General features: G+C 31.5%; 2 protein-coding genes across 2 annotated transcripts; one reads left to right on the top strand and one right to left on the bottom strand.

Annotated features, from left to right (window-relative positions):
• The first annotated feature begins 1,816 nt into the window (after positions 1-1,816).
• On the top strand, positions 1,817-4,727 carry LOC140882970 (protein SAR DEFICIENT 1). Its single transcript, XM_073289243.1, has 7 exons — positions 1,817-2,048; positions 2,139-2,214; positions 2,297-2,876; positions 3,481-3,641; positions 3,765-3,956; positions 4,119-4,233; positions 4,350-4,727. The coding sequence occupies exons 1-7, from the start codon at positions 1,954-1,956 to the stop codon at positions 4,532-4,534; spliced, it is 1,404 nt and encodes a 467-aa protein (XP_073145344.1). The 5' UTR covers positions 1,817-1,953; the 3' UTR covers positions 4,535-4,727.
• A 4,407-nt stretch (positions 4,728-9,134) lies between these two features.
• On the bottom strand, positions 9,135-11,389 carry LOC140884163 (LEAF RUST 10 DISEASE-RESISTANCE LOCUS RECEPTOR-LIKE PROTEIN KINASE-like 1.2). Its single transcript, XM_073290832.1, has 4 exons — positions 10,638-11,389; positions 10,485-10,520; positions 10,157-10,402; positions 9,135-10,053 (listed from the first exon to the last, which is right to left on the bottom strand). Exons 1-4 carry the CDS (start codon positions 11,320-11,322, stop codon positions 9,191-9,193), a joined length of 1,830 nt encoding a protein of 609 aa, XP_073146933.1. The 5' UTR covers positions 11,323-11,389; the 3' UTR covers positions 9,135-9,190.
• Positions 11,390-16,102: the final 4,713 nt, after the last annotated feature.

Genomic DNA, 16,102 nt, shown 5'->3' with positions numbered 1-16,102 from the left:
ATCTAATGATATTGAAATAGGGGGAGAAACACTCTCATTGTAGCATAGAATAACTCGTAAACTAGGCAATTTGTATTTGAGATTTGGGTTTTGAGATCTGAGTCAAACTTAAAAAATCTTACCTCGAATAATAAATATATATGATTGGTTTTTTCAAAATAATTTAATTTCAACTAATAATTAGTCTGCAATATTTTTATCTATTTTATCCCAATTCACTTAATCATGAACAAACAAGGGAAACATAATTTTTTATTTAAAAAAAAAAGAATCATAATTTTTGTGAATCAATGTACATCGTTTCAATAACTGTATATTATAAGACTCAGAAAAAAAAATTTGCAAAATAAATGTAAATATGTATTTTTCAAATGTGAATTCATAAATTGTGCATAGAATTGAACAATACGGGGCAATCCACATGTCTAATCAAATTTTTAGCTATATATTAATTAGATGGGTTGAGACAGGTTGACTCATAACCAACCACAGCAAGTACCATTTGGCTAAACAAGATGGAGCGAGCCAACAGATGGACGAGCCCGACTCATTTCGACAATTTTATCAATAAAAATATAAAAACGAAAAATGACTAAACTAATCAAGATTATAATACAGAGATACTGAAATTTGTAGACAGAAATTTCGTAAGAAACAATGAACAGTACTCGGAAAGAAAAAAAAAACTCTTTTATCTTAAAATTAGTTTGTATCATACAGTAGATTAAATCATTAAATAATGTTTTGTCATTATTTGAAACTAATTGAACAAAAAATATACTAATACTGAACAAATAATATATAGCTAAATCAAGTATAATATATATATCGCGGTCCCACACACACACACTCACATGTATAATAATGGACAAACTAACATGTATAATAATGGACAAATAATATATATCGCGGTCACACACACACACACACTCACACACACACACACACAAAACAAATATATATATATATATATATATATAAAAGTATTCTATCCGTCGAGAAATGATATGGTGAGCAACTATCATGAGCACCCATGTGAGCATCTGCTGACGTGACATCATGCACATCCAATAGATGAATGACACATCAGCAGGTGCTCACATGGGTTTTCACGGTGATTGCTCACCATATCATTTATATCTATCCATCTACGGGAATTGGTTGCATTAGCATATATGGGACACAGATATGAGTCATATCATGACTCTTAATTAATTAATACAATGATAATTTCCATGTAATTATCTGATAGTATTTGGGTGATTATTAGCAACAGCTAGCATGCATCGATCTTCCATATATAGTTATCAACAAATTAGTTCGGATTAATTAATTTTCTCAAATTAAAAATAAAAAACCAAAATTGTAAACGAATTAATGAAAAACTCTTCTTTTTTAAATAATAATAATTAACAAAAACTCTTAATTGCATGTGTGTGTGTGTGTGTGTGTTTATTTCGAATAATATTGAGGGAACCGAATTACTAACACCTTCCGTCCAGTTTAAGGTTCTAAATTAGTTCTAACAAATAATGTGTGTTTTTATTTTTATATTTATTTTTATATTTATTTTTATTTTTGAGATATGATATCGATCGCGAGTGTGTTTTGTGTGGGAGTTGACTTGTAAAAATTGACGTCAAGGTGATTACGTCACCGAAGCTCGATCACTTCCCAACCCCTCCTTCCTACCTTTTTCCTACATCGTTCCACGAAATTTCTCACAAATATTATCTCTAATATTTTACCAAACATTTATTTATTTATTTGAATTCGTGTCCCTCAAGTCTTTTATTTTTTTGTGGGTATATTTAGGACTTAATTGGTTATTAATCTTCATCCCAACTCCCTCACCCTCTTATATATAAACGTCCAATATTTAGGTTTGTTTCTAAATTAAGTAACCTATCAAAATAAGAGTTAAGTTAGTATACACTATAACATTTTCGACAAATGGCGGCGAAACGGCTTCGGGACGATGACTGTGACGATGATCAAGGTCAAACGTCGAAAGTGAAGAGGATGCGAGCCGGTCGATCTTTTGCTTCGTACGTACACATTATATTATAAGTTTTTTTGTTGTTGTTGTCGTCGTTTTTGTTGATTTATGTTACTGAGTGTGATCGATATATGACTAGGGTAATACGAGAGGTGGTGATGAAGAATTTCTTCGACAACATGTGCTCAACATTAGAACCCTTGATTCGTAAAGTGGTCAGTCTCATAAAATTGATATATGACATTGTCTCATATACGAGTTTTTGTGTGGTTGAATATTTCGTTAATTAATGTGCAGGTAAGCGAAGAAGTGGAAAATAGATTGAGGAGCCGTCGTTTGGATTGGAGTATCCCGAGATGTCCTTCGGGTGCCGTAGGAAGACTTGATCAAATAGCAGCGAATCATGAGGAGTGCCAAATGCAAATGAAGCTCAAGCTAAGATTCACTGAAAAGCTTTCGCTGCCTATATTCACTGGCACCAAGATTTTGGACTTCCACAACAACCCTCTTCAAATAATCCTAGATGGCCACGATCATCATCAATATTGCTCGTCCTCCATAAGGGTCGAAATCTTGGTGGTCGACGGGGACTTTCTTGGGGACGATACATGGACTAGCGACGAATTTGCTCGGCACATCGTGAGGGAGAGGACGGGGAGACGGCCTCTAATCGCCGGGGAAACCAAGGTGACCTTGTGGAATGGGGTCGGGGCCGTCGGGGACATCGAGTTTACGGATAATTCGAGCTGGATTCGGAGCCGGAGATTCCGGCTTGGGGCTAGGGTGGTCAAGATCCAAGGTGCCAACGGCTCGCAAAGTATCAGAGTACGCGAAGCCGTGACCGAGCCGTTTGTCGTTAAAGACCATCGTGGTGAATGTAAGTATTATTATTGTCATTTTGCGATTTTGATCCTCTATTTTTTTAGATTTTAGTTTTAGTTCGCTATTTTTATTTATTTTGACAATTTTAGTCATTTTTTCTGATGTGTCACTAATTCAGTGTTTATGTATAGATGACGTGTATAGTGCCACGTAAACATTTTCAAATAAAAAAGACTGAAATTGCTAAAAATCAAAATATGCTAAACAAAACTGAAATATGAAAATATAAAGGATCGAAATCGCAAAATGACAAACATAAAGGATCATAATTGCAGTTTTTGCTATAATCTATTTAATTTAATTTGCGTCCTAAAAAATTTATGCAAGTGTTTGCTAGGTATTTTTTAAACCTATCGAAAAGATGTAAAATATATGTATAAAGCCTCTCTCCTATTTATTACTTGTTGGAAGGATAGAGACATTTTTATTTTTCTTTCTTTTCCCAACTACTCCAACTAGCATATGAAAATATGGGTAGTTTGATCGGCCTGTTGACGGTATATTTTTATATATATATAAATATTAGTAGTTTGGAAACATTATAATTTTATGAAATCGTGTGTGCTACAATTCGCTAGTAATAAATTAACTGTACGCAGTGTACAAAAAGCATCATCCACCGGGGTTGAAGGACGATGTTTGGAGACTGGAGAAGATAGGAAAAGGGGGAGCATTTCATCAGAAACTAGCATCTGAGGGCGTCTACACTGTCCAAGATTTCTTGAAGCTTTTCATGATCGATTCCGCAAAACTTAGATTGGTAATTAATTTATTTATTAATTTAGTATTAGAAATGTGTGTGAGTTGATAATAAATTTGGACTTCTTTATTAATTTATTACAATTAATTGTGTGTGTATGATAATAAATTTTGGACGGTGCAGATAATGGGAGCAATGTCGGACAGAATGTGGGAAGCAACCTTAAAGCATGCTAAGACTTGTGTGATGGGCACTAAATTGTACAGATGTCATGGGGACAACTACATCCTCACCCTTAATCCCATATGCCAACTGGTCAAGATCGAGATCGAGGGTCGAATTTACATGGAAAGCGACTTCAAAAGAATCCAAGGGGTAATTATTCGACCCGACTCAGAAAAAATATTACTTTTTATTTCAAATTTGTATCCGGTCTACCCGTAATTTGTTTTATATATCAATTAGTACATACTAAATTTTTTGAATAAAAGTAGGCAGCATTGTGATCGATTTAATTTTCGTGCTAATTTAAAGCAGGCCTATGTGCAACGTTTGGTGAAAGATGCGTTCACAAATTGGAATAGTTTGGAGGAAATTGATAGCCAAGTCCACATCCACAACACAAGTACACAACTAGTACTAACCCACAAAGGTGCCATATCTTCTATATATATACTCTATCTACACGATGAGTCGATAAGATCCGAACTCACGTGTTCAGAGCGGGTTCAGCTCACCGCCCTAATCCAGTTATTATACTATGAACAGGTGAAATGGAGGGCGGTCCATACAACTGTAACGAACAAATGTCGATAATGTGCTATGGGGACGTGGATGAGGATGGAGATGCGTACTTAACAAATGGAACCTACGTGATGGAGACTATGTCAAATAATGAAGATGGGGAATGGACTCTCAATTCAGGCTTCTACGTCGGCCATGGAGGACATTAAATTGGTGTAACATTTTTGTTGTACATAAGCATTTGGCAGGCAGTCACGTTGTATGTATAGTATTCCATATTTTGATCATGTTCGAATTCAAGTGGGTTGTTGGTAATTGCTTCTTGTGTATTCAATTCAAAACATAAAATGGTAAATGGAGAGAGAATTCAATATAGAAATTTGATGGATTTCTTCCCCCGAATATTCTATTGTTTTTACAGTAATTCTGATTTTAAAGTAGTGTAATTTCTACTTCAAAAGTGTGTGTATACAATCCCATGGTATTTCAGATTTTAATTTAAAACAAAAATATTGTGAGAATATTCCTTATTATTTTAATTACTAATATTAATTTGTAATTTATTAATACGATTACAATTTACAAAAGTATTACACTTTTAAAATACTATATATATTTTTTATTTAATCATCTATATTATTATTTTATATTATAAAGAGAGGAAGTTAGAAAAGTTAACCATCTTGTTATGACCAGTTCAAAACTGCAAAAGCATCTTTTATTTTATTTAGACACAGTTTGGTTTGAGGTATGATATAAGTAATATATAAATAAGTAATATATGTAATAAAAATAAATAAAAAATGATAATTAAATAATATTGAATTTGATTGATAGATTATGGTTTATTTGATTTGATTGATTAAATTTTATATAAAAATGTTAAATAACTATTTTGTCTTTTTAACAATAAATAAAATAAAAATTATATTATTTATAAGGGGTAAGATAGTAATTTGAATTCAATGATTTGATTGATATGAGATAAATAATTAATGATTTGATTGATGTCAAATAAATAGTTAATATATGGATAAATAATATGACGAGAAGAACGTGAGATGAGATGAAATAAGTTATACATATATTAGTAATATGATGAACAGAACGGTGTCTTAGGCTGCGTTTACTTGCCTTGATAAATAAGGGATAACATTGTTATACTGACTAATCCTATGTTTAGTTGTAAAATTAAAAATTATTATAAATCCTTAAGCCCGTTAAAAATGGGATTTACAAATGATTCTTAATATTAAATTTTAGAAAGGATTATAAATTTATACATGGTGAAAAGAAAAAAAGAAAATCTAATCCCAAATTTAATCCATCAAACTAAACATATTATTATTTTTTCATAATCACTTCATATCCTATCAAATTATATTAATAATCACATTTTAATCTATCCTTGCACATTCTCATATATTAATAATCACATTTTAATCTATCATTGCACATTCATCTCTCGAAGTAAACACAGCTTATTAATGTTCTAATTATTTGTGTGATAACTTATCCAGAACAAATAAAAATTGCTTACAAAATTAGGAAATATATATTTAAATTAATCAAATAAATCTTTTTAGATAACTATCCCGAACAACGTGTAAAAAATATAAGAAACCGAGAGCCCACATAAAAATAAAAAATAAAAAAAAGGATTTGACATAAAAAAATAGTAATATTTTTTCATTAATAACCCAAACAAAAGATCTGTTTCACAAAATTGATCAACTGTCACGAAGTTTTTGTGATTTTTTAATTAATTAATTATGTTGTGTGGTATTTTTTATTTGTAAGATCATATTTATGTCAAATTATATATTTATTATCATTTTTATTTGAAATTATTGAATTGCTTTATTTTTCATTTTATTATTTTTCAGTATAGTTAGTAAAGTTTAATTTTAATTAATTAAGTATTAAAAAAATTCATTTCAACTTTTTTTATTTTGGGTCAAAGAATTTTTTTAATTTATTTTTAAAATTTTCTATATCGACGGTACCCTTACTTTGTACGAGAGTGTGTCGTTGTGTGGTAGTTGACTGGGAAAAGTTGACTATGTAACCACGAGTCACGAGTCACGAGTCACGACACAACTTCGATCAATTCTTAGCCTTCTTACCTTATTCCAGGAAACTCCTCATAAAACATATTTTATATAGTCCTTGATATTTTAATGTTTATTCAATTCAAAACATAAAAATGATAAATGGACAGGTTCAAAATTGAAATTTGAAGCATTTTGATGCACGACAAGCAGATTTCTTACGTCTATAGTACAAATACTTTCTCGGACTGACCTCATTTTAGTTTGTCAGTGTGATTTACGTAGATAATATAATTTACAGGTTATTGCGTTAGCTTCGGATTTATCCTGTATAAGTTCTCACAACTATATATATAAAGAAAGACAAAAACTCATATCGAACACATTATGTTATTTTACCTATTTCAAACTTTAAAATAGTTTGATTTCTGAAGGAAAAAAAAAAATGTATTCAATTCATCCTGTTCTTCAAATTTTACTTAAAAAATTATTGTTAGAACATTCCTTATTATTTCCTTGCTAATATTTATTCTATTTCATATATTTATTTTAAGTTATTAATGCAATTACATTTTACAACATAATTGAACTTTTAAATAATTTATATATTTGACTTAATTAGGGCTAGGTCGGTACGATATACCGAAGTTTTCAACAAATATTGTATATTGTACCAAAATATTCGATATTGGAAAATAAGATACTGATACCGTACCGAATATTCGATATACCGAAACATCGAATATTCGATATACCGAAACGTTCGGTATACCGAATGTTCGGTATGATGTAAATTTTATACTGATACCGTAATTATTTCGGTACATTACCGGTAATATACCGTGCATACCAAAATTGATTGAGCCCAGTACAAAATTATTATTATTATAATTTTTAATATAAATGATTTTTTCTGTATTTCGGTATATACAAAAATACTGAAAATATTTTAGTGACATACTGATATCGATACCAAATTTAATTTTTTGGTATACCGTTAATTCGACATGTGTAGTATTTTCATTACGGTAAGTGCGGTATACTAGAGTTTTAGGTATTTTTTCCCAACCCTAGACTTAATCATCTATATTATTATTTTATTAAAGAGAAAAACTCAAAATCATATATTAATATCAAATCTGAAACTACTCTAAAAAAATATCAAATCTGAAATAGTTAATAATCGAATATCATATATCAATAAGAAAAACTCTTGTGAGATAGTCTCACGAGTTAATTTTTTAAGAGTGGTCTGATCTCTTATTTGGGTTACCCATAAAAAATGTTATTTTTTATGTCAAAATCATTACTTTTTATTGTTAATATGTGTAGGGTTGACTCGTCTCACATGTAAGGATCCGTGAAACCGTCTCACAATAGATTTACACATATTAGTATTAGTATGCATTAAAGCTGTAAATGAACCAAAACGTCGTGAGATATTCGAAATTCGATTCGATAAAAGATCATTCAAACTCGTTTAATGAGTTTCATTAAGATAAATAAATATACCTCAAGCGTTATAATATTCGGCTCATGAACACATTCATTAATAAGGTCGTGAGCCACCTCTTAGAAGAAAAATAATAGTTTTGATATTTAGATTTTATATTTTTCATTATACAAATATGTAAAAATTTATTAAATTTATTTATTAAAATAAATTACAAATTTTAACAAAATATTGTATTTTATCTAAATATAAAATTTAGTTCTTTAATAAATATTTAAATTTGTAATTTATATTTATTGAATTTGTTTATACTCTATAAAAGCTCGAATAAGTTCGTGAGCTATGAATATGTTTGTTAAGTAGAGCTCGATCTCGGCTTGATTGTAAATGAGTCAATCTCAATCATTTTAGAGTTTAGCTCGACTCGACTCGACTCGACTCGACTCGACTCGATTATATCCCTAGTTGGTATCATATTTATAATTTTTTCTATCAATTTTCATTCGAGAAAAAAACACACTAGTCTAGAGATCTAGTGCAAAAATAATCTTTCGTAGATTGGTGACAACACACATTTTTCTGACAAGAACTTAACCCAAAATTAAGTTTGGATTTGAGATTTAAAAACATTTTTTTAAGATTGGTGAGTAAAAACACATATTTTTTTGACAAGAACTTGAGGCAAAATTAAGTTTGGATTTGAGATTTAAAGCAAACTTACCCACTATAATCCCGAATCTTTAATTTACCTATTTATTTTGGAATCTGTGATGTCGATTTCAGTGACAAATAATGAAGAGGGTGAATGCTCGGAATGGGCTCGGAGTTCAGGTTTCTAGCTAGATCAGCCATGGAGATCATCGAAGTGGTGTTCTTTTAAAAGTACTATTGATTTTGTACATTGGGCAGTTGTATTTGTAAAGTTGTGATCTGATTGGTTTGTTAGACTAATTGTTTTGTCATATATTATTGTGATTTGGCGAGAGGAACTTGCTATCACTCTATAGGGACACAATTAGCTTTTCTTGATGCGATATTTGGTGCCTATTATGGTCAAAATTTCAATGTAAAAATGGGTTCTTGATGTGATATATGTTTCTTCTTATGATCACCAAAAAGAGGCCAAGACGGGGGGATAAATTTCCAGATTTTACCGTCGTGTGACGTTCGCGCGAACATATAATTCAAACACACCTGGAGCAGATGCTCTATGTAGCATCGGAAAGAATTTGAACCATTTGTTCTACAGTCGAGCGTTTATTTTCACACTCTTTGTATTGTTAAAACCTGGTGATGGCCAAAATCTGAACTCAAAATTGATATATATTATATGTGAAAAAACACATAATATATGTACAAGATCACCAATTATCTGCACTCTTCAAAAGTGCAATATCATCGGCTGGAACATCCATTACATCTCTAATTGTATAATAATCTTTACTCTCTATTTCTTGCAGAACATTCAACACGTCTTTCATATATGGCCTCATCTCCCTCCCATTCTGTAGACATTGAAATGCCAACTCTGCCACCGCATTCACCATTGTTCTCACCCCGTAATCCGACTCGAACCCGAGATCCTTATCCACGAGATCGTGCACATGAGCGTTTCCTATCTTGTTAATAGCCATGGACGACAGATTTATCTCGTCTCGATCCCTGGTGATGTCTACCGCGGTCTTTGAAGACATAAGCTCGACCAGCACGACCCCGAAGCTGTAAACGTCGCTCTTCTCTGTTAGCTGATAGCACTGGTGATACTCAGGGTCGATGTAGCCTAGTGTGCCTTGTGGGGCTGTCGAGACATGTGTGACATCCAACGGGAGGAGGCGGGAGAGGCCGAAATCCGCGACTTTTACACAAAGATTGTTGTCTAGGAGAATGTTGGAGCTCTTAACATCGCGGTGGATGACATCCGAGGCGTGCAGGTAGGCAAGAGCGCTCGCGATTTCTATCGCAATGTTCAACCTGGCGGCCCACGACAGGGAGTCGTGTGTCACGCGTTGTCCGTGGAGATGATCCGCCAGCGTGCCGTTTGGAATGTACTCATACACGAGGAGTAGCTCGCGGCCTAGCCGGGAGGTGCAGCCATAAAGCGAGACGAGGTTTTGATGCCTCATCCGCGTGAGGATCTCGACTTCGTTCATGAACTGCTCGACTCGTTTGCAGTTGTTTTCGTACAACCTCTTAACAGCGACGACGCGACCATCTCGGAGTTTGCCTAGTCCAAGGATCAATCCAACATGTTCACATATAAATGCCCTTAATATATATGTATACACATTCTTGGCTATTTATCTATCTCTAAAAAAATTATTAATTACCTTTATATACTGCTCCATATCCACCATCTCCTAGTTCCCTTTTGGGATCAAAACTTTGTGTGGCTTCTTCTAGTTCTTTGTAACTGAAAACATGGACTAGTCCAGGCTTCTCAAGATCATCTATTAGCCCTGAAAATGGATGCGAAACCGCAGATGCACCCGATTGTATTTTTCGAAGACGATGCCGGTGGTACACAAAGAAGATTGCACACATTGTAATTGCTGTCACTCCAGCTGCTCCTAGCCCTGCAAATCACACATCAGTTCATGGAGCATACGTACATGTATATATCATAAGATTTGAAAAGCATTAAAATTGTATTTTTACCTATACCAATCTTGAGTCCCAAGTTTAATCTTCTACCTGTGGAACAAAAAGAAAGATAATTAAGGTCATACACCAGTCGAAAACAAAGTTTTTGATGTTAAAAACAGAGAAAAAATTTAGAAAAGAATGAAGAAGAATACAGTCCAAGCCCACCATTCCTATGGCAACAATCTCCAGGCTCTTCCCATTGCAAAACGAATCCCTTCTTCAAAATGTCGATATAACTCATATTCAACAGCGTGCCTATAGCATCAGCCCCCACAGGTGTATCAACCAAAGCCTGGCACGACTCGATCGAGTAGTTCATATGCTCGACGAGTTCGACATGGAAAACAGCAAAGGAATATCGACTACTGTCATTGCTAGCACAATCCACTTTATATGTCTCTTGCTCGTACGGAGTGGCGCAGCCGTAGAAGACGAAGAGGTCGACCGTGGACGGGCCGTAGCTAAACGGCGTCCTGTCGAGGCTGAAGTTTTGTCTAGGGACAGGGCAGTTGTTGCCAACATCGTACACCTCGGACACGGCTAGTAAAAGGGAGTTGTTCTCATAAAACAAGTCCTTAACGATCAAGTCGTGGCCGTTGATCCTTATCGAAGGTTCGTTGTTGCCATCGCAGGATACGTCGAATCCAGGCAATCCACAGTCGGGTTGGTCTAGGCCGGGGACCCGAAAGGGGTGGCGTATGATCAATCCATTGCAAGTTCGAGTGGCGCAAGTACTAGTGGGTGAACTTGTGTTGGTGGATGTGGATTTTTTTATGGAAATAATGAAGAACATGATCATGGTAACACAATGAATGTTTTTCTTGGATTTGAATATGTTTTGTGGAGCCATTAGATGTGTTTTAGAGTTGAGAAAGTAGTGGAGAATGGATGATATGCAAAGGCAAAGAAGAAGGGGAATATTAAAATAGATTATAGTTTGATAGGTATATGGTAGGTGAAGCTCAGGTGGGTATGATCTGATTCAATGAAATTTTCCTTTTTTTTTGCAATATTATAATATTAATATCCCAAAATATTAAATATCCTACATATGGTTAAATGACATAAACATCTTTTAATAAAAAAGATTTATGGCGACTCGTTACTTTGATCACGACGAGTCATTAATTTGATCACACATCAAAAGCAACTTTCAAATGACTGTAAATTTTTTTAAAAAAATTAATGCTACAAATTGTTATACCTAAGGGTGAAGACCAAATGGGAGATGGTTTGATTCGAACTTGAATTCCAAGCATGATGTGAGTTAATTATTGGTATTTTGAAATTTGACTGTTAGTTGTATTTTCAGCACAAGAAGCCAATTATTCATTCATGACTTGAAATAGAAGCGAAGACAATAACGATTCCTTTACACATGCTTTTATGAGGCCCTTTTGCGTGTCTGGGTTTTGTTTTGACAGCCATTTGGGCATTTACTTTATCTAGAAAAAAATATATTATTATTTTGACCATTCATTAATGTAGTTTAATACTTAAAATCGGATTTAATGACGTAAGCAGGCGACTGTGTCCCTATTTTTGTTCTATTTGGTTACGTCATTGTTTGGCTGGTCTCGTCTTTCCAGTTGATTTTTTCTCACTTCGGGAATTTAAAATTTTATTATCTGTTTTCAAGAATTATTATATAATCAAATCTTATGTCTTCTTCATCCTGATCAATTTATATTCCTAATGATTTCTTGAAATACAAATTTTGAATGTGAATATATTAAAGTTTTTGCTCAAGGAGAATGATGGGTTCGCAAAGTGACATAATTTTTAAAATTTCATTATGCTGGATAAGCTTGTACACAAAGGATTCGAGCTTATTTGAAACATCATATATAACTCATTGTATGTAATGTCATTGAATCGATTTTTAAGTTATTATCTTGAGTATGATCGAACTAACCGGAATTCGGATATTGTATCTGAATGTTGAAATTCTTTGAAAATTTTAATTATTTTGAAAATCAATAAGGATAATGAATAAGTAAGCGTCTAAGTCAACGAAACGAAATATATTATCTTAGTGTGTATTATAAGCGTAGAAATTAAATAAATTTATATATATAATAAGAAAGATAAAGAATGTCATTGTTTAAAATCCCAAAGATGGAGACTGAAAAATGATTATGTTTGGGCACGTAGAATCTCATGGCCCGGTAAACAAAAATATTCCCAAAAATATGTCATCGGTTGAAATTTGACGTGTAAATGACCTAAGCATGATGCCATGATTAAAATGAATTTATCATTATTTTAGGGGTTTTTTTAAATAAAATATAATTAAATTCTTTAAATCAAACAAAATATAACAAATTGGCATAAATTAAAATTTGTAACAATCCGAGCTTTGTAAAATCGGATTCTTTAGAATCTGAAGTTTGGTTTCTCGTATTCTAATTTATATATTATATATATTTTACCAATTCAGTTGTTAAAAAAAAGGGGGGAAATATTAGAACCCGAGGATTGAATCTTAGGATTCTATTTAATTTTTAAAAAATAAATTTTGGTGGATTTTTAAATTAAATCCATGCAAATAAATTTTTTTTCCTCATTTTAAGTTTTTAGGGTTTTATAATGTTAGTAATCAATTTTGAATCTTGTAGTTTGATATTACTTCTACAATTATCATTTTAAATTAAATAATTTAAAATTTCAAAAATATATAACTGTTTTTAAAAATTATATATAACTTTTCTATATATATATAACTTTTCTATATATATATATATATATATATATATATATATAAGGTTCCAATAAAATAATTACTAATACAAATGGAATTTAAATTATTTTATGTATATTAAAAATATCTATTTTAATCTGGAAGAGAGCTATTTAAGAAGATTTACATGTTTACTCTCGGAAGTTGCACTTTTTTTTTTCCAATTTTAATCATGTTATGACTTCTGAGTCAATTTCTAGATTTTTTCCCCCCTAACCTCAATCCTTTTTCCCCCAAAAATGAAATTAACCACAAGAAATTGCTCAGCGGAGGTCATATATATTGAATTGAAAAATGAATTTATACATTTTAGTTTTTGATAAGAAATAGTGTATAAATTATAATGACTTTTGTTTTCCATCCAAAAAACCAAAAAAAAGGGTTACTGTTCCACCACAGTCCACATGCCATTAATAATTAATAAAACGAAACAATTCTCTCTCAAGCAACGATGAATAATTTAATGGCTACATATATATAGCCAGCTAGTTTGGTATAAAAAATTAATATATCTAACGGGTATCCATCTATATATTGTGAAATATTATAACATTAATATATGCTAAGTTATCAAGAAATCACTTTCCACTTCAGGTATCCGAATATATTCATTTAATTACTATAATTATTCGAGTATATAATAAATAGTACTATATACATATTTAAAAAGTAGATTTCCTTTTTTTTTAAACATTTAGATTTCTTCTAAGATATTTTTAGGAATCTATATTTATAAAACGAGTGAATTTAATCCAATAAAATTAACATACAATATACATTTTTTCATCAGTTGATGAGATGAAAGATTCATTTTAAAAATGATTAGTGATAAGAGTTTCATAGGAGTTTTTGTGATATTTAAATATATGATAATATTTATCTTATATACAAAACCTAATTAATTAATATGTAAAATAAAGAAATATACAACTTCCGTACGATCATTCATTTCACAATTATGTATACCCACTTTATAAGGTTTTTTTTTTTTTTTACATCCCACTTTATAAGGGTTAGAAAATATAATTTGTGGTTTACCTGGCTAACGTAGTTTGCAGAATATTGCGTTAGTTCGGGGGTTTATCCAGTGCGCACCGAAGGTAGCGGCTGCGAGTTTCACGTCACAAAAAAAATATATAATTTTCAAAATATCCAATATCATTTACCAAGCCATAGGAAATATTTAGTGAAACATAGATGATTCACGCTAAGGTTTATTGATACTAGTTGTTGGGTACGTACGTGTATTGCGCATGTTTAAAAAATTAATTAATTAGTCAAAATTTATCCATTGATTGAGAATGGTTACGCGTTTTCTCAAGTAACTTTTGGAGTAAATTTTTTTAGTCTTTTACGTGAGTTAAATTAAATTATACATGGAATATTATGCTCATATATATATATATATATATATGAATATGAAATAAATTTTAAATTTTTTTTTGAAATCAGAAAAACTCATAATATTAGTAAAATGCCTCGTCCAATAAGAGCTTAACCAACCAATATGGAACATAAGAGTTGTTTTTTAAAAATAAAAAATAAATAAGGTTTGTTTTTGTGATTAAGAAGTATTCATAGTAAACCTATCAAAGAAGTTAATATAATAAGATCAGCGTTGTTATATTTCGATATGCATCAGATAAACTTTCGAGCTAATACAATAGCCGGTAAATCACGCAAGTCAAGTAAATTGTACTAGGCTAGCTTTGTGTGACAGGTTCGCCATAAAAATTGTTGACGAGAGGAATCAAACTTACGAACATGTCAAAAGTACACCTATTACACCAACTCTGACACCTCTTGACGTCAACCACATTCGTCTATGACTGTCAACCTGTTACCCATACCCCTTCAATGCACACTAGGTATATCCTCGGGCTGACGCAGTAGTCTGCAAACTACGTTAATCATGTAAACTATATTGAGTGTGCAATAGGCTCGCCCGATAAATTTTTTGTAAAGTAATCTAACTACTGATCATGATCAAGTAAGTACTCATATATTTCAAAAACTCTGAACATATTTTTTGAGCTAGGACAGCCACATTAAGATAGAAAGTAAACCATGTGAAAATTATAGCAATTAATTTCTTTTCTAAAAATCGTCTTTACATTTTTCACACCAAAAAATTGAGTTTTCGGAAATCGGTAAATTTTTTTTCAAAGTACCCTTAACTGAGGAAGTGTTTGCAATCACTAAAAAATGATTGTTAGATTTTGGCTTTAAAATTTAATTTTGTGTGCTTCTTAAACATAAATTATGTGTTAACTTATGCTTAACTTAATTGAAATCAAAAAGCTAGTCATATGGTGATTATGATTCTCCAAAAGTAATTCTAATAAAAAGATTAATGTTAAAATCACTCTAATCAATTATTTATCAAATACTACCCAACTTTGATTTTTAAATTTTCACATTTGTTTCCAAACACTACCAACTTTTGATTTTTCTTAATTTTTTTATAATTTATAAATTTAATCACTTCTATAAAAGCATAATATTTTGCAAACACTCTCTTATTTGTTGATAAATTATCGAGCATGTTTATATTGTAATAGATAGAATTTTGATCACATGGGCAACCACCATTGGCAACTACATGAGCAACAACTGATGTATGAGTTATTGTCACGTCAGCTGTTGCTCACGTAGTGATCTATGGTGATTGTTCATGTTATCGAAACTCGTAATAGATAAATAAATCATATTTTTTTCTAAATGAAGTAATATAAATTATTTTATTTTGAAATTCTTAAGTCGCGCATCTAACAACCACGCACAATATTTATTATTAATTTCATAGCAAAATAATATATATAAAATACGGAAAAATAAAAATTTGAAAATTTCTCGTTATTATTTTTTCATACAAATTAATCATCGTCAT

The sequence above is a fragment of the Henckelia pumila genome, chromosome 2 (assembly GCF_033568475.1).
Source record: "Henckelia pumila isolate YLH828 chromosome 2, ASM3356847v2, whole genome shotgun sequence".
Classification (NCBI taxonomy): Eukaryota; Viridiplantae; Streptophyta; class Magnoliopsida; order Lamiales; family Gesneriaceae; genus Henckelia; species Henckelia pumila.
This window is presented reverse-complemented; position numbering and strand designations above follow the sequence as displayed.

Bases quoted from the DNA above. Each gene is read 5' to 3' on its own strand.
- LOC140882970 (XM_073289243.1), top strand. From the start codon at position 1,954: ATGGCGGCGAAACGGCTTCGGGACGATGACTGTGACGATGATCAAGGT. The intron at 2,877-3,480 runs GTAAGTATTATT...AACTGTACGCAG, and splicing joins TAAAGACCATCGTGGTGAAT to TGTACAAAAAGCATCATCCA. The intron at 4,234-4,349 runs GTGCCATATCTT...TACTATGAACAG, and splicing joins ACTAGTACTAACCCACAAAG to GTGAAATGGAGGGCGGTCCA.
- LOC140884163 (XM_073290832.1), bottom strand. From the start codon at position 11,322: ATGGCTCCACAAAACATATTCAAATCCAAGAAAAACATTCATTGTGTT. The intron at 10,521-10,637 runs GTGGGCTTGGAC...TTTGTTCCACAG, and splicing joins AGATTGTTGCCATAGGAATG to GTAGAAGATTAAACTTGGGA. The intron at 10,403-10,484 runs GTAAAAATACAA...TGTGATTTGCAG, and splicing joins GGGACTCAAGATTGGTATAG to GGCTAGGAGCAGCTGGAGTG.